The 18,696-nt window shown below is 46.1% G+C and overlaps 1 protein-coding gene across 1 annotated transcript in view; it reads left to right on the forward strand.

The window, feature by feature from the left end:
* The window catches only part of LOC148474615 (cytochrome P450 2J6-like), a 55,623-nt gene that overhangs the window by 21,772 nt on the left and 15,155 nt on the right, over positions 1 to 18,696 (forward strand). The window contains exons 3-5 of the mRNA XM_088458391.1: positions 2,050 to 2,202; positions 15,394 to 15,554; positions 16,105 to 16,278. Of these exons, the coding sequence (XP_088314517.1) occupies positions 2,050 to 2,202; positions 15,394 to 15,554; positions 16,105 to 16,278 (488 nt within the window). The remainder of the gene's footprint in view (positions 1 to 2,049; positions 2,203 to 15,393; positions 15,555 to 16,104; positions 16,279 to 18,696) is intronic.

Genomic DNA, 18,696 nt, shown 5'->3' on the forward strand with positions numbered 1-18,696 from the left:
GGCTGCAGGCTGAGACAGGTTAGGCTGCAGGCTGAGACAGGTTAGGATTAGGCTGCGGAGGCAGGTTAGGGTTAGACTGCGGGGGCAGGTTAAGGTTAGGCTACGGAAGCAGGTTAGGATTAGGCTGCGGAGGCAGGTTAGGTTTGGCTGCGGGGGCAGGTTAGGGTTAGGCTGCGGGGGCAGGTTAGGGTTAGGCTGCGGAGGCAGGTTACGGTTAGGCTGCAGGGGCAGGTTAGGGTTAGGCATCGCTGGGAGCACCAGGGTTAGGCTGCTGGGGCAGGTTCGGGTTTGGCTGCGGGGGCAGGTTAGGGCTAGGCTGCCGGAGCATGGTAGGGTTAGGCTCCGGGGGCAGTTTAGGGTTAGGCTGCGGGGGCAGGTTAGGGTTAGGCTGTGGGGGCAGGTTAGGGTTAGATTAGGCAGGTTAGGCTGCATGCTGAGACAGGTTAGGCTGCAGGCTGAGACAGGTTAGGATTAGGCTGCGGAGGCAGGTTAGGGTTAGACTGCGGGGGCAGGTTAGGGTTAGGCTACGGAAGCAGGTTAAGATTAGGCTGCGGAGGCAGGTTAAGGTTCGGCTGCGGGGGCAGGTTAGGGTTAGGCTGCGGGGGCAGGTTAGGGTTAGGCTGTGGAGGCAGGTTAGGGTTAGGCTGCGGGGGCAGTTTAGGGTTAGGCTGTGGGGGCAGGTTAGGGTTAGGCTGCGGGGACAGGTTAGGGTTAGGCTGTGGAGGCAGGTTAGGGTTAGGCTGCGGGGGCAGTTTAGGGTTAGGCTGTGGGGGCAGGTTAAGATTAGGCTGCGGAGGCAGGTTAAGGTTCGGCTGCGGGGGCAGGTTAGGGTTAGGCTGCGGGGGCAGGTTAGGGTTAGGCTGTGGAGGCAGGTTAGGGTTTGGCTGCGGGGGCAGTTTAGGGTTAGGCTGTGGGGGCAGGTTAGGGTTAGGCTGCGGGGACAGGTTAGGGTTAGGCTGTGGGGGCAGGTTAAGGTTAGGTACCGCTGGGAGCACTAGGGTTAGGCTGCCGGGGCAGTTTAGGGTTAGGCTGCGGGGGCAGTTTAGGGTTAGGCTGTGGGGGCAGGTTAGGGTTAGGCTGCGGGGACAGGTTAGGGTTAGGCTGAGGGGGCAGGTTAAGGTTAGGTACCGCTGGGAGCACTAGGGTTTGGCTGCCGGGGTAGGTTAGGGTTAGGCTGCGGGGGCAGTTTAGGGTTAGGCTGCGGGGGCAGTTTAGGGTTAGGCAGCGGGGGCATGTTAGCGTTAGGCTGTGGAGGCAGGTTAGGATTAGGCTGTGGGGGCAGGTTAGGGTTAGGCTGCGGGGGCAGTTTAGGGTTAGGCTGCGGGGGCAGTTTAGGGTTAGGCAGCGGGGGCAGGTTAGGGTTAGGCTGTGGAGGCAGGTTAGGATTAGGCTGTGGGGGCAGGTTAGGATTAGGCTGCGGGGACAGTTTAGGGTTAGGCTGCTGGGGCAGTTTAGGGTTAGGCAGTGGGGGCAGGTTAGGGTTAGGCTGTGGGGGCAGTTTAGGGTTAGGCAGCGGGGGCAGGTTAGGATTAGGCTGTGGAGGCAGGTTAGGATTAGGCTGTGGGGGCAGGTTAGGATTAGGCTGCGGGGACAGTTTAGGGTTAGGCTGCGGGGGCAGTTTAGGGTTAGGCAGTGGGGGCAGGTTAGGGTTAGGCTGCGGGGGCAGTTTAGGGTTGGGCTGTGGGGTGGGGGAGCTTAGCGTTAGGTGCTAGGACCAGAAGTTTGGATTAGGGTTAAAATAGTTACCGGAAAAGCCAGAGAGGTCTGCGCCGGAAGTGAGGTTCCCGGAAAGCTGCTCTTTAGCCACTGCAGCCCTCGGGACCATATAAGTGACCGCAGGGCCACCAGGGACATTAGGTCAACATTCTATTATATCGGCAGGTCATCCGTGTAGACATGAGGAATGTAGACATGGTCACTGTTGACATGTGGCTTTTCAACATTTCGCCCATGTTGACATTCTCATGTCGATCTTGAGAATGTCAATCATCATTTATTCAATGCTCTCATTTCAGGCTGTTATTTTGTATTGTATGTCTCTTTCTCCAGGGATCATAATTGCACCCTATGGCCAAGCATGGAAGGAGCACCGTCGCTTCACCCTGTCCACACTACGGGATTTTGGGCTGGGTAAAAAGTCTATGGAGGAGAGAATCTGTGAGGAGAGCTCGTACCTGACTCAGGAGTTCATGAAGAGCACAAGTAAGTCTGTGATGCTCTGTGTGGTCACGTGTGTATCTGTGTGTTCACTTAAAACAGAGAAATAGATGTTCGCGCTCCACGCTGCACCTGGCAGCTAATAACAATGTGATATTCACCAATCACAGATGTATGTATGGTCAAAAATAAAGAACGTTAAAAGCGCTCAAGTAAAGGTGCAAGTAAAGTAAAAATATAGTGTTGTCCAATTGACATAAAATAGTCACTTGTTTATAGTTCAACTGTTGTGCATCCTTATTTTCTTTAGAGTCAGCAACTTGGTTTCTCCACTTGGTTTTTCACACTAATACCCCTCAGCATCAAAAGGCCATATAAGACAAAAAGAGGGGAGAATACATAGTGTAAAACCATAAAACATTTATTCAAAACAACATTAATAAAAAATGGTCACGTACCATCAAAAACCTTTACAGAAAGGCACAGTTTTAGGCATATAGGAGTAAATTATCTGCTCCCCCTATTTGAGCAATACCTTCCCACAGTCAGGGTAGATGGCAGCAACACAGGATACAGCACCAACGCGTTTCAACCCAAATAAAGTATTTTTCAAGGTGTGTTTTGTTAAGAGAACTGACCAGGTTTTATACCCAAAGTGACTCCTCCCCTTCAATTAAGGGTTTTTTTTTTTTGTTTTTATACATCTCAGGTGTGTTGTTTCTAGTATCTGTGTACATTCTTATCCCTAAAGATAGACAGACTGCATTTCCTTACTGTGTAGTCCCCTCGTTTTTGCAAAATCCAAAAGTGCTCCGGATCACAGATTTAAGCGGTGCGTTCCACGCCGTGGAACGCACAGTCAGTTATGTTTTCATAGTCACGTGGTATTAACCACATGACATCGGCCTGATACCAGGAGCGCAGCACGTCTTACACTGCTGACGCTGCGCTCCAAAGTCTCGTGTGGAACGCAGCGGGTATATCTCAACTAGCGCTGCATTCCAGAGCCCGCCGTGTCACATGACCTGTGTCTCGCATGGAGCGCGGCGGATTTATCTCAATTAGCACTGCGTTCCAAAGCCCCTCACGTCACGTGATCTGTGGCAATGCGTTACATTAGGACTTTTGGGGAATCCCTTTGTTGTAGCTTTCCCATATGTCCAATACGGGCCTATAAGATGAAATGATCGCTTCTTTCCTAGTCTATACAGCAAGTTTATATCATTACTAGTCCATTTAGAGGAATTTTTTTCAATTTTGTTGGTTCAATTTCAAAGTATCAGTATATGACCCTTGATATGTCTTGTATTCCGCATAATAATACTATACCCAGTGGGAACACTGATCTACGCTACCATTATATTATATCAATCTATTTCAACAATGAAGGTCACCTATACAATCCTTCGTTTTTTCAACCACACTTCATGCATATTTAAATAGTTGATTCAATACATACATTATAACATAAAGATAAAACATGTGTGGTAATATTCTAATCTATAGAGCATAAAAGGAGATATATAAAAAACGATATAAATAAAATATTAAAATATTAGTAAAATATAATAATAACAAAACAGTGATGAGAACATATGATAAAATGGAATAAACATAAGGTAAAAAGAAGTGTGGCTCCAATGAGGTCATATAAAATGATAAAATAATAAATATATATTATTTTATAAAAATATATTATTTTATAAAAACCACTTGAGTTCAAACTCGGAATTTAAACCGTATGGTTCGAGCATTTTGGCTTCATATATATATTTCATCTCAGCTTTAGCCAAAAATATTTCTAGTCCCTTGGTCCTCCAATTGCCTTCAACTTTTTTGATACCTTTAATATATCTTATTCCATTAGTGGAACTTTGGTGTTTTTCCAGAAAATGTTTGGATAATGTATGAGTCGTAACACCTCTCTTGATGTTTCGGAGGTGTTCTGCCCATCTTACCCTGAGTTTTCTCGAATGTTTTGCCTATGTATTGTAAACCACAATCACACTCTATTACATATATGCAATTTGTGCTATTACACGTAATGAATTCATTTATCTTAAATGTTATCTCATTTGTGTTTGATTTGAATGCTTCAATTTTTGTAATTTGTTTAGTGTGCGTGGTACAAATACTACAGGAGCCGCATCTATGGAACCCTTTGGTTTTGATTCTCCCTGTTCTTTTCTCTGGTCTGGCACTTTTTACTAATTTATTCGTAATATTAGGTGCTCTTCTGTATGTAAAAATGGGTCTATCTGGAATGATATCTTTTAAAATTGGATCTTGTTGTAGTAAATGCCAATTCTTTTTAAATATGTTTTCCACTGACTTATATTTATTATTATAAGTAGTGATGAATGAAATCCTTGGTTTATTTGTGGAATTAATATTTGTTCCCTTTTTATATTCTATAAGGTCTTTCTGGGGAATATCCCTCACTTCTTTGATGGTATTTTCTATTTCCCTCCCATCATAACCTTTATCAATAAATTTGTTCTTCAAATTTCCTATTTGTTTATCAAAAATTTCCTTACTAGTACAGTTTCTACGGACCCTTCTAATTTGTCCCTTAGGAATATTTTTAAGCTATCTGGGATGATGGTGGCTCCTCATGTTAATATAGGAATTGCTGTCCGTAGGCTTTTCATAATTCCTAGTAGACAAACATTCACCTGTTTTATAAATAATAAGATCTAAAAAGTTAACCTCGTTAAGATCAATATTAAAAGTTAATGATATATTAAAACTATTATTATTAAGATCATCACAGAAAAGTTTAAGGTCATGTACGTTGCCACTCCAAATAAAAAAGATCTCATCTATAAATCTTCGCCATATTAATATATTATTGCTATAGGGATTGTTTTTCCATATTTTGAGATCCTCCCACCATCCCATAAAAAGGTTGGCATACGCCGGTGCCATTCTACTCCCCATTGCTGTGCCCTTTATTTGGAGATAATACTGTCCATTAAACCAAAAATAATTATTTTTTAGAATAAATTCAAGAGACTCTTTAATAAATTCAAGCTTGTCTCTAATCAACATGTTCATGATTCTTCTCTATAGAATATCCTACCGCACTAATTCCCATCTGATGATCAATAATGGTATACAGAGATGATACGTCTGCTGTAACCAAAAAATACTGAGGAGTGACTTTTGTATCTCTTATGTTTTTGATCATATCTATGGTATCCTTAATATAAGACTTATTTTTAATGACTTCTGGTTGTAGAAGAAAGTCAATGTAATGAGCGAGGTTAGAAGTAATTGAATCAGTTCCAGCTATAATTGGACGGCCTGGGGGTTATTGATATCTTTATGGATTTTTGGCAGAATGTATATGACGGGGAGTACAGGATGTTCCTTAATCAAATACTTTTTCTCCTGTGTTGTAATACTCCCTTTGTCCTCATACTTCTTAATCAACTCGATATAGTTTTTCTCTATTCGTTCTGTTGGGTTTCCTTTTAAAAGGGTATAAGTGGACCTTTGTGGAGAGCTTTAATAAAATAGTGTGCTCTGAAATTGAAAAAATCAACTTGAAACAAACAAGTGAGTATAATCTCACCAAAGTTGAGCATGAGGCCCTAAAGAGTCTGGAGAAAAAAGGGGGGTGGGATTGTCATCATGGACAAAGATCAATACAATCAGGAGATTCTGAGACAGCTTGGTGATAGGTCCACTTATACCCTTTTAAAAGGTACCCAACAGAACGAATAGAGACATTTATTAAAGAGTCTCTTGAATTTATTCTAAAAAATAATTATTTTTGGTTTAATGGACAGTATTATCTCCAAATAAAGGACACAGCAATGGGGAGTAGAATGGCACCGGCGTATGCCAACCTTTTTATGGGATGGTGGGAGGATCTCAAAATATGGAAAAACAATCCCTATAGCAATAATATATTAATATGGCGAAGATTTATAGATGAGATCTTTTTTATTTGGAGTGGCAACGTACATGACCTTAAACTTTTCTGTGATGATCTTAATAATAATAGTTTTAATATATCATTAACTTTTAATATTGATCTTAATGAGGTTAACTTTTTATATCTTAATTATTTATAAAACAGGTGAATGTTTGTCTACTAGGAATTATGAAAAGCCTACGGACAGCAATTCCTATATTAACATGAGGAGCCACCATCATCCAGACGGCTTAAAAATATTCCTAAGGGACAAATTAGAAGGGTCCGCAGAAACTGTACTAGTAAGGAAATTTTTGATGAACAAATAGGAAATTTGAAGAACAAATTTATTGATAAAGGTTATGATGGGAGGGAAATAGAAAATACCATCAAAGAAGTGAGGGATATTCCCCAGAAAGACCTTATAGAATATAAAAAGGGAACAAATATTAATTCCACAAATAAACCAAGGATTTCATTCATCACTACTTATAATAATAAATTTAAGTCAGTGGAAAACATATTTAAAAAGAATTGGCATTTACTACAACAAGATCCAATTTTAAAAGATATAATTCCAGATAGACCCATTTTTACATACAGAAGAGCACCTAATATTACGAATAAATTAGTAAAAAGTGCCAGACCAGAGAAAAGAACAGGGAGAATCAAAACCAAAGGGTTCCATAGATGCGGCTCCTGTAGTATTTGTACCACGCACACTAAACAAATTACAAAATTTGAAGCATTCAAATCAAGCACAAATGAGATAACATTTAAGATAAATGAATTCATTACGTGTAATAGCACAAATTGCATATATGTAATAGAGTGTGATTGTGGTTTACAATACATAGGCAAAACATCGAGAAAACTCAGGGTAAGATGGGCAGAACACCTCCGAAACATCAAGAGAGGTGTTACGACTCATACATTATCCAAACATTTTCTGGAAAAACACCAAAGTTCCACTAATGGAATAAGATATATTAAAGGTATCAAAAAAGTTGAAGGCAATTGGAGGACCAAGGGACTAGAAACATTTTTGGCTAAAGCTGAGATTAAATATATATATGAAGCCAAAACGCTCGAACCATACGGTTTAAATTCCGAGTTTGAACTCAAGTGGTTTTTATAAAATAATATATTTTTATAAAATAATATATATTTATTATTTTATCATTTTATATGACCTCATTGGAGCCTCACTTCTTTTTACCTTATGTTTATTCCATTTTATCATATGTTCTCATCACTGTTTTGTTATTATTATATTTTACTAATATTTTAATATTTTATTTATATCGTTTTTTATATATCTCCTTTTATGCTCTATAGATTAGAATATTACCACACATGTTTTATCTTTATGTTATAATGTATGTATTAAATCAACTATTTAAATATGCATGAAGTGTGGTTGAAAAAACGAAGGATTGTATAGGTGACCTTCATTGTTGAAATGGATTGATATAATATAATGGTAGTGTAGATCAGTGTTCCCACTGGGTATAGTATTGTTATGCGGAATACAAGACATATCAAGGGTCATATACAGATACTTTGAAATTGAACCAACAAAATTGAAAAAAATTCCTCTAAATGGACTAGTAATGATATAAACTTGCTGTATAGACTAGGAAAGAAGCGATCATTTCATCTTATAGGCCCGTATTGGACATATGGGAAAGCTACAACAAAGGGATTCCCCAAAAGTCCTAATGTAACGCATTGCCACAGATCACGTGACGTGAGGGGCTTTGGAATGCAGTGCTAATTGAGATAAATCCGCTGCGCTCCATACGAGACACAGGTCACGTGACATGGCGAGCTCTGGAACGCAGCGCTAGTTGAGATATACCCGCTGCGTTCCACATGAGACTTTGGAGCGCAGCGTCAGCAGTGTAAGACGTGCTGCGCTCCTGGTATCAGGCCGATGTCATGTGGTTAATACCACGTGACTATGAAAACATAACTGACTGTGCGTTCCACGGCGTGGAACGCACCGCTTAAATCCGTGATCCGGAGCACTTTTGGATTTTGCAAAAACGAGGGGACTACACAGTAAGGAAATGCAGTCTGTCTATCTTTAGGGATAAGAATGTACACAGATACTAGAAACAACACACCTGAGATGTATAAATAAAAATAAAAAAACCTTAATTGAAGGGGAGGAGTCACTTTGGGTATAAAACCTGGTCAGTTGTCTTAACAAAACACACCTTGAAAAAGACCTTATTTGGGTTGAAACTAGAGATGAGCGGTTCGGATTCTGTGGAATCCGAACCGCTCCGAACATTGGGGATCCGAGTCCACCCGAACCCTGTTCGGGTGTTCACCGCCTGACTCGGATCCCCGTTCGGGGCTGAACGGCGGCCGCCTGATGTCGGATTCTCACTAGAGAATCCGACATCAGGTCTCCTCGCGTGTAGGGCAGAGCGCAGTGATAGCGCTCTGCCCTACACAGACACAGACACACAGCCGCCAGCGGCAGCTGTGTGTTTGTTACAGCAGGCAATGAGAGTCACACAGACTCTCATTGGCTGCTGCACGGAGGGATCGTCTTCCGGCTCCCTCCTCAGCGTGTGACAGAGCGGACGGCGCGGGGAGCGGGGAATCAGGTAAGTTTTATTTTTTTAATTTTTTTACTTGTCAAAGGTCCGGGGGGCGCTACTGGGGGGGGGGTCTGCTACTGGGGGGGGCTATACTACTTGGGGGGCCATACTACAGAGGGGCCTGCTACTGGGGGGGGGGCTATACTACTGGGGGGGGGGGTCTGCTACTGGGGGGGGCAATACTACTGGGGGGGCCATACTACAGAGGGGCCTGCTACTGGCGGGGGGGCTATACTACTGGGGGGGGGTCTGCTACTGGGGGGGCCATACTACTGGGGGGGATCTGCACTATTGGGGGGCCATACTTCAGAGGGGCCTGCTACTGGGGGGGCTATACTACTGGGGGGGTCTGCACTACTGGGGGGGGTCTGCTACTGGGCGGGGCTATACTACTGGGGGGGCCATACTACAGAGGGGCCTGCTACTGGGGGGGGCTATACTACTGGGGGGGGTCTGCTACTGGGGGGCCATACTACTGAGGGGCCTGCTACTGGGGGGGGGGGCATACTACTGGGGGGGCTTACTACTACTTGGGGGGGGCTGCTACTGGGGCAGCCTACTACAGGGGGGGCCATACTACAGGGGGGCCCATACTACAGGGGGGCTACTACTGGGGCAGCCTACTACTGGGGGGGGCCTGCTACTGGGGCAGCCTACTACTGGGGGAGCCATACTACTGGGGGGGCATACTACTGGGGGGGCATACTACTGGGGGGGGCCTGCTAATGGGGGGGCATACTACTGGGGGGCATTCTACTGGGGGCACTGCATAGTGGACCCTACTACTAAGGGGACTGCATAGGGGGCACCACTGCTGGGGGACATTGTGTAAGGGACACCGCTACTGTGGGCATTGTGTAAAAGGGTCACTACTGTGGGCATTGTGTAAAAGGGGCACTACTGTGTGTCGTAACATAAATAAGAGACACTACTTTATGGTGTAATGTGAATCAGGCCCTATGTGCTGTGTAATGCTAATAAGATTGTGCACTGTGACTCCTAGGGCCGTAGCCCACTTTGTAAACAAGTACTATGACTCTGCTGGCCGTACCCCACTGGGTGGGTGCCCTACTTTTCATTTCTGCCACTGCTGTGTGGCAATGTGTCATAGATGTGCTTTATACTGTGGTGTCTGTGTCGTTGTGCCGCTGCTTTGTCGCTTAGTAACCAGTCAGCTCACTGCAACCTTGGCCAATAATGTTGAAAACAATATTATAAGCTGTGATATGGTCTAAATTGACTGGAAATTAATGTTATTGAGGTTAATAATACTCTAGGAAGAAAAAAAAGACCAATTTATGTGATTTTAGCTTTTTTTGTCAATTTTTGTAAAAAAAATCCAAATCCAAATCCAAAGCCAGTCACCGCAGTTTGGCAAATCCAAATCCAAATCCAAAGCCGGACGACGAATTAGAACCAAATCCAAATCCGGCAAAAATGGTCCGGCGCACATCCCTAGTTGAAACGCGTTGGTGCTGTATCCTGTGTTGCTGCCATCTACCCTGACTGTGGGAAGGTATTGCTCAAATAGGGGGAGCAGATAATTTACCCCTATATGCCTAAAACTGTGCCTTTCTGTAAAGGTTTTTGATGGTACGCGACCATTTTTTATTAATGTTGTTTTGAATAAATATTTTATGGTTTTACACTATGTATTCTCCCCTCTTTTTGTCTTATATGGCCTTTTGATGCTGAGGGGTATTAGTGTGAAAAACCAAGTGGAGAAACCAGGTTGCTGTGTGTTCACTTGCCCCTTTCCGTGTCCCGAAATTGTGGAAATGTTAAATGCTTTGTTTCAATGTGGATCTCAACCCCATTCTATGCCACTTATAATTGTGCTCCCTAATCCGGGAAAGGACCCAATTCACCCTGCATCTTATCAGGATATCTCCGTTCTACCAACATCAAGATACTAAACTTCTGGCTACTGGGCTTAATAAGGTTATAGCTGAGGTTATACATCATGATCAAGCTTGGTTTATGCATCCACCACTATAAATATTAGGCCCTTATATTCACACCTTCAATTACACTATCCTGCTGCTGACCCTGATGCAGTTGTTGTGTGCTTGGATGTATAAAAGGCGCTCGATTCAGTTGAATGGTTGTACCCATGGGGTGTGATAACTCGCTTCGGTGTGGGCCTTGCTTTCTTGAGGTGGATTCAATAATTGTACTTTAGGCTAGCAGCAAGACTTATGGTGCATACACACGGTACGACTTGAACAACCATAGATATCGCTGATAGATTTCCCTCCAACTCTCTGTAGTGCAGAGCAAATGATTTTGGTTGTACACACTGATAGATATATTATGATAGATATTTCAGTGAAGCTATCTTTTTATAGGCAAATCTTTACAAAATTGTCCAAGTTGGCCTGCATGTACGGTCGACCATAGACATCGTTATCGTGCATGCACAAACGCGTATCGATGGTTGTTGTCAGGTTGGAGACTGCAAAAAAGTGAATAATAACGATATAAACAATATAGTTATTGTTCATATCGCTCATGAAAGTAGTACTGTGTGTGCGCACCATTAAGTCTCATACACACTGGACCAGGGTTTCCCAACCTCGGTCCTCAAGGCAAACTAACAGTCCAAGTTTTAGTGATATCCATGCTTGAGCACAGATGGTTAAATCAAAATAACTGAGGTACTAATTAAGACACCTGTGTTTAAGTGTGGCTATCCTTAAAACCTGGACTGTTAGTGTGCCTTGAGGACCGTGGTTGGCAACCTCTGCACTAGACGATGTGCTGTGAAAGATATTGGGTGTACACTGAACGACTATTGGCTGCAGGGACTGATAACTTGTTGCACAGCCTCAATATCACATGGGAGAATTTTGCGGTATTGGTTGATGAAGAGTGGACTCTGGGGTGTATATTTACTAAAGTGCTGGTTTTTAGAAGTGGAGATATTGCCCATAGCAACCAATCAGATTGTAGCTACTATCTTGTATAAGGTGCAGTGGCGTAACTAGTGCCCCACATGTCCTGGGTGCTGTGGGACCGGCAGCGCGGCGGGGGGCACAGCCGGCCACGGTACCGGCCCGCTCTAGTTAGCCAGTGTAGCGCCGACCGCAGTGAGGAGGGTGGGAGGCAGGCTCATGCTGTGCATGACACACACATCGCTGCCTGTGCTGGCGGCGATGTGTGTGTTAACCAGCAGCCAATGAGAGTCAGACAGACTCTCATTGGCTGCTGCTACTGCTGCACACACATCACCGCCAGCGCTTTCGGTGATGTGTATGTTAAACAACAACCAATGAGAGTCAGATAGACTCTCATTGACTGCTGCAGCGCCCACTACAAGAGCCGGCTCCTGCAGTGGGTAATGGGAGAGACGTCATGAAGTCTCTCCCATAATGCAAAGTGCGCCAGCCAGGAGGACTGATGTGCGGCGGGAGCAGTGGCCGGAGCTGGAGCGTGGATTTTTTTTTTTGTGTAACTTGTGTGTCTGCACTACGGGAAACGGGGGGGTGAGATACTACTACTACTGGGGGCTCCATTATTGGGGGGGGCAGATACTACTACTACTGGGGGCACCATTATTGGGGGGGGCAGATACTACTACTACTGGGGGCACCATTATTGGGGGGGAGATACTACTACTGGGGGCACCATTATTGGGGGCGGCAGATACTACTACTACTGGGGGCAGCATTATTGGGGGGGGCAGATACTACTACTACTACTGGGGGCACCATTATTGGGGAGGAGAGATACTACTACTACTACTGGGGGCACCATTATTGGGGGGGGAGATACTACTACTACTGGGGGCACCATTATTGGGGCGGGCAGATACTACTACTACTGGGGGCACCATTATTGGGGGGGAGATACTACTACTACTGGGGGCACCATTACTGGGGAGGGGGAGATACTGCTACTACTAGGGGCACCATTATTCGGGGGGGAGCTACTACTACTACTGGGGGCACCATTACTGGGGGGGGAGATACTATTACTACTACTGGGGGCACCATTATTGGGGGGAGCTACTACTACTGGGGGCACCATTACTGGGGGGGGATACTACTACTACTACTGGGGCGCCATTATTGGGGGGGAGCTACTACTACTGGGGGCACCATTATTGGGGGGGAGCTACTACTACTACTGGGGGCACCATTACTGGGGGGGATGCTACTACTACTGGGGGCACCATTATTGGGGGGGAGCTACTACTGCGGGCACCATTACTGGGGTGGACCTCGACTGGGGGTGGGGCACTACTGGGACTACAACTGGGGGGGGACTACTACTGGGGGCACTGCATCGGGAGGGGGAACCTCTTCTGGGGACTACTACTGGGGGGGAAACTACTACTGGGGGCACTATATAAGGGGCTTTCTACTAGGGGACCCACTACTGGGGGCACTAAATAGTGAGGACCACTACAGGGGGCACTGTATAAGGGCACTGCATAAGGGGGACCACTACTGGGGGCACTGCATGGGGCAGGGACTAATGCTGGGGGCACTATTTAAGGAACATGGGGCACTGCACTGGGGGGACCACTACAGGGGGCACTGGATAGGGGAGATCACTGCTGGGGGCCTGCATAAGGGGGAGCACTACTGGGGTCACTGCATGGGGGGGATACTGCTGAGGGCACTATATAAAGCGCACTGCATAGGGGGTACCACTACTGGGGGCACTGCATAGGGGGGACTACTACTGGGAGCACTATCTAAAGGGCACTGCATAAGGGGGTACCACTACTGGGGGCACTGCATTGGGGTGACTGCTACTGGGGGCACTATATAAGAGAGACCACTACTGGGGGCACTTCAAAGGGGGGGACCACTACTGGGGGCACTTCATAGGGGGGACCACTACTGGGGGCACTTCATAGGGGGGGACCACTACTGGGGGCACTTCATAGGGGGGACCACTACATGGGGCACTTTATAGGGGGGGACCACTACTGGGGGCACTGAATAAGGGGAACTAATGAGGGGCTGCATAAGGGGGACCACTGCTGGGGGCACTGTATAAGGAGCACTACTGTGGTTAAGGTGCATATGGAAAGGAATGTTCAGAGTGATGATAAAGGGGTGTGTGTCATGTTGACACGCCCCATTTTTAAGTGACCACATCCATTTTGCATAGAGGGGGGGGGCTCCATTTTTAAATTTGCCCTGGGCTCCAAACACTCTAGTTATGCCACTGATAAGGTGCTAGATAGATGTTAAGTAGAATCCTGATTGGTTGCTATGGGCAACATCCTCACTTTTAAAAACCTGCACTTTAGTATATATACCCCTTACACTTTCATAGATCTATTACTACCCTAATGAAATGCAATGTGATCTAAATATACTCCTTGCTCTCGAGTCTTCATAACAGGGCCGGCTCCAGGGGTCTGCGCACCCTGTGCCGGCCCCAGTAAACAACGCCCGGCAATCGTGCAACCGAAATTAGGGGCGTGGCCTCATTATCATAGACCACACCCCGTAAGTGCCATTATTTGGAGGCGTGTCTGCATGGCACGCCTCCAAATAACGTCAGGCTGGGGGTAAAGCTTCCCCCAGCCCTCTCCCGTCAGTGAATGAATGCCGCGCGCATGCGCGCAGCATCGATTCACTCTCTGGGGGTCCGGCACCACCGCACAGCTGCGGCGGTGGGGGTCCCCAACCTCCCGGTTTGACCACCTGCGGGCCACTTCGGCCCACGGGTGGAACAGCGGGACAGTACTGCAATCAGGATTTTGGGGAGGGGTGCGCCCTCTATGGGTGGCGCCCCTGTGCGACAGCACTGGTCCAACACCCCTAGAGCCGGCCCTGCTTCCTAAAGAGCAATTTCATCAATTAGGTTTCAACATACCCAAACGTTTATTCTCCACTTAGTTTCTGGACCCCAGTTAGACTTGCCAAACTGGGGAGGAGGATGGGTTTCATCTGTGCTACATGTGGTACTCCTAATACAGACTTCTGCCATCTCCTCTGGGACTGTCCTGAGCTCTCACATTTTTTGGTCTGCAGTTACTAACAGCATGATGAGAATGGGAGCGCGTATCCCTATTTTTCATCCTAGATCAGTGGTGTCAAACTCGGGCCCTTCAGCTGCAGTGGAACTACACATCCCAGCATGCACTGCCACAGTTTTGCTATTAGGGCATGCTAAAACTGTGGCAGGGCATGCTGGGATATGTAGTCCCACAGCAGCTGTAGGGCCCGAGTTTGACACTACTGTCCTAGAGTGTATATTTTTGGGATTGATGTGGATGACTTTTTGGCCTCTGCTCTCCAAGTGTATGTCAATAATTTATGTATGCTGGCTAAGGTTTGCGTTGTGTTTTGTTATGTCGTGTATTTTTATGTTTATTGTATTTACTTGTTTGAAAATAAAAAAACAATGAAATTACATCATTAAAAATACAAAATGTAATATACTAATGGTCATGTCACAGCTGGCACTCTGATAGATGTTTGAATGAGTAAACCGCCCAGTGTAAATGTGCCGATATTGCACCTCAGTTGCCACACTGGTACTGGAACTAGGACCCTCACGGTTTTTCCCAACTGGGTAGATTGGGATTTATCTCTAAAATATAGTTGTCTGGACTATTTCTTTGTTACGTGTGCTCAGGCTGTGCCATATGGCCACTCACTGTAGTAACTGGTAGTTATGCAAGTTTCTGAGCTTCTATGATAGTGAACAATAATTATTGCTGGTATTCTGCAGATGCACAAATAGATCCACACTTCATTGTAGACAACGCTGTGTCCAACATAATTTGCTCCATTGTGTTCGGGAGGCGCTACGACTATGATGACCCAACATTCCGAGACGTTCTTAATCTTGTCCATGAAAATATGAAGAGGGCAACTGGTTTCTGGGCTCAGGTGAGTCACTTTGTGGCTGCCAAAACTTAAGGTGAAAAAGGGAATGTTAAGGAATTTTACAACTAGGATATTTAATATGTATTATGTCATTTTGTAATGTATTATGTTATTATCAGGGGATTTTTGTAAGTGACTCTCTCCCTCACATCTCCTTCTCACTGTCTGTCATCTCTGTCCCCTTCCACCTCCTTCTCTTTCTGTCCTTAATGTCAGTCTTTCATCTCTGTCCATCTTTGTCCCCAATCCACCCCTTGGGTACGGAGAGAAGGGGCCACTGGGGGGGAAGAATGCTATTAGGACAGGACTGTTCCCGCCTGTCAACACCTGCAGCCGGCTCCACACCAGGTGACCGCAGCTGGGGAGGGTGCTGGCTACAATAAGTAACAGTCCTAACAGCGCTGGAAGGGAGAAGACAGAAGTGAGGCTGTGTCAGCCAGCCAGTGAGAGCTGTGAGGGGAGGGAAGGGGCGTGTGCGAGACACACACTGTAGAAGATTATATGATAGATTTCCAATACATGAATACTGTATGTTTATCGGTTTTCCCTGCAGCTGTACAATTCATTCGGATTTGTCAAATATCTTCCTTTACCGCACCAGAAGATTTTCAGAAACATAGAAATTATATTTGGATTTCTTAGAAGGGTTTTAGAGGAGCACAAGGGAACCAGGATACCCAGAGAACCCAGAGACTACATAGACTGCTACCTCGAAGAACTGGATAAGGTAAAGTACTAACATACCGAGCGTAAAAGCAATTAATCTCATTTAGAGTAGGCGGAAATCCAACTGGAAAGGGCAATTATCATACCATGTTACGCTATGCTGAGGGGGGAGGCGGAGGGGCAGCAAATAGTACATAGTAAAGGGGTTTAGAGTTAGGAGGCGGGGAGGGGCTCATCCTCAGCAACATCTGCTCATTATGGGCCTCATTCAGAGGCGGTCGTAGGATGCAAGCGGTCGCTCAGAATCAGGGCGGCCGCTTGCATCCTGAACGGCCGCCTCCATGTCGGTCGTTAGGCTGTGGGTTAACACCCACAGCTTTAACGACCGCTAAGGGAGATGGTCGCGATGGTCAAGACCATTGCGACCATCGGGGCTTACGACGAGACCCTAGGGTAGGGTCTCGTCAACCTTAAGCCCCAGGGAGCTCCCTGCTCTGTTTGAGCAGGAAGCTCCCCACTGACATCACTGATGATGTCAGTGGGGACGCCCACAAAACAGCAAGCGTTCCGAAAGGAACGCCTCCGTTTGGCCGGGCACGCCCCCTGCCCGCCCAGCAAACGGAGCGAGCTGTCAATCAACATCGACAGCTCGCTCTGTCTGCTTCGAGCCCACTAACGACGGCTGATCCGTCGTTAGCGGGGGCTCGCGCATGCGCACGCCGGAGCCGTCTCCGTCGTGCGCATGCCCTGTGGACCAACGTCGAGTTGGTTGCGAGCGCTCAGCGCTCGTGACCGTCTCTGAATAAGGTCCAATATGTGTGCTACATGCAAAATCAGGCACTATTTTCTCTGTATGCACAACTTGCTTTTTTTCATGTACCATCTTGGACCCTTTATTTGGATTTGTTATTAATATTACTCCCTTAGAGGTAAATTTACTAAGAATCGTGTTTCACTTCTAAACGTAATTGCTGGAACTTTTCACAATCGGTGGTGATACTCAGCGATTGTGTCCTGTGCAAGATCAGTGGATTTGCCTCATTGCCATATCAAAGCATGAACCCGCTGACAGTCTGCAGTAGATTCAAAGCCCTGCACAGATCATAACTCCCCTGCTCTTTAGTGGTGCTCAGTCCCCTTATCCATGTAGAAATGTCAGTTGCCCAGGCCCACAGAAACATTGTACATATACAGCACAGCGACCCGAATGATAGTTCATGGTTCTCTGCACTATAGTGCTGAATGACTAAAGGCCCCTACACATATATTGCTAACAATGCAACGCATCGATACGATAAATCAGCAATATCGTTCCTTTTGTATGCACTATATCGTGCATTGCTCGCTCCCGTGGGGTCGTCAGCCACATCACCTGATCTTTTGTACATGCAGATAGATCAGGCGATGCCATGCAGTGCTATGCGGCAGGGTCCGGCATATCGAGCAGTCTGGCACTGGATCGCTCCGTCTGTAGGGACGAGGGCCGGTGCTACCATCATCGCCTGATCTTTTGTACATGCAGATAGATCAGGCGATGCGGCTGATGATCCCATGTAGCGCTATGTGGCAGGGTCCGGCATATCGAGCAGCGTGGCACTGGATCGCTCCGTCTGTAGGGACGAGGGCCGGTGCTACCATTAGGCAGCTTTAGGAGGCTGCCTAGGGGCGCCAGCCATTGGAGGGCGCAGCTGAGTCCACAAAAAAAAAATAAAGTCTCTTTCAGTCCCAGACAGGCTGGTTTAGTGTGTGTGGGGGTGGTTTTATTGAGTGCTGACAGGGTGAGTGCATGTGTGTGTCTGGGTTTAATGAGTGCTGGCAGAGTGAGTGTGTGTGTATGCGGGAGGTAATGGGTACTGACTATATTAGAGCACAGATGTGTGACATAAATATATTGGGGCATGGATGTGTGGCATAATGTATTGGGGCCGTAGCCGTATGGGATATAAAGAATTTGGGGCACATGTGTGGCATATTTACTAGGGGCATTGTTTGGCATAATTCATGGTTATGTGGCATACAATAACTTCGGTGCACAGCTGTGTGACATGTGCATTAGGGTCACAAACATGTGGCATATTATGTATTTGGGATACAGCTGTGTGGCAGAAAATGAATTGTGGAACATAACATATTATGAATTGGGGGCAATGTTATGAGGCACAGTATGATCTTGGGTCTCTGCTGTGTGGCATGTTATAAATTAGTGTCACTAATATGTGGCATAGTATGAATTGGAGGGAGCAGAGGCGGTGGGTGAAATATTGCCTAGGGCGCCTAGACACCTTACACCGGCCCTGGTAGGGACCGCCCGATATGTCAGCCCTGTGATCGTGGGTCACATTGGTGGGTACGCATCATATCGTGTGTACCCACCTTAAAGGTCAGAGCGCTCTCAGCCAATCTACAGGTGCTGCTATAGAAACTGCCCGCTGATTGGCTGGGAGCGGTTTGACTCTGGCTTGGGAAGCTGCGTTTTTTT

This window comes from Taudactylus pleione, unplaced genomic scaffold, assembly GCF_031769625.1.
Source record: "Taudactylus pleione unplaced genomic scaffold, aTauple2 ptg000828l, whole genome shotgun sequence".
Classification (NCBI taxonomy): Eukaryota; Metazoa; Chordata; class Amphibia; order Anura; family Myobatrachidae; genus Taudactylus; species Taudactylus pleione.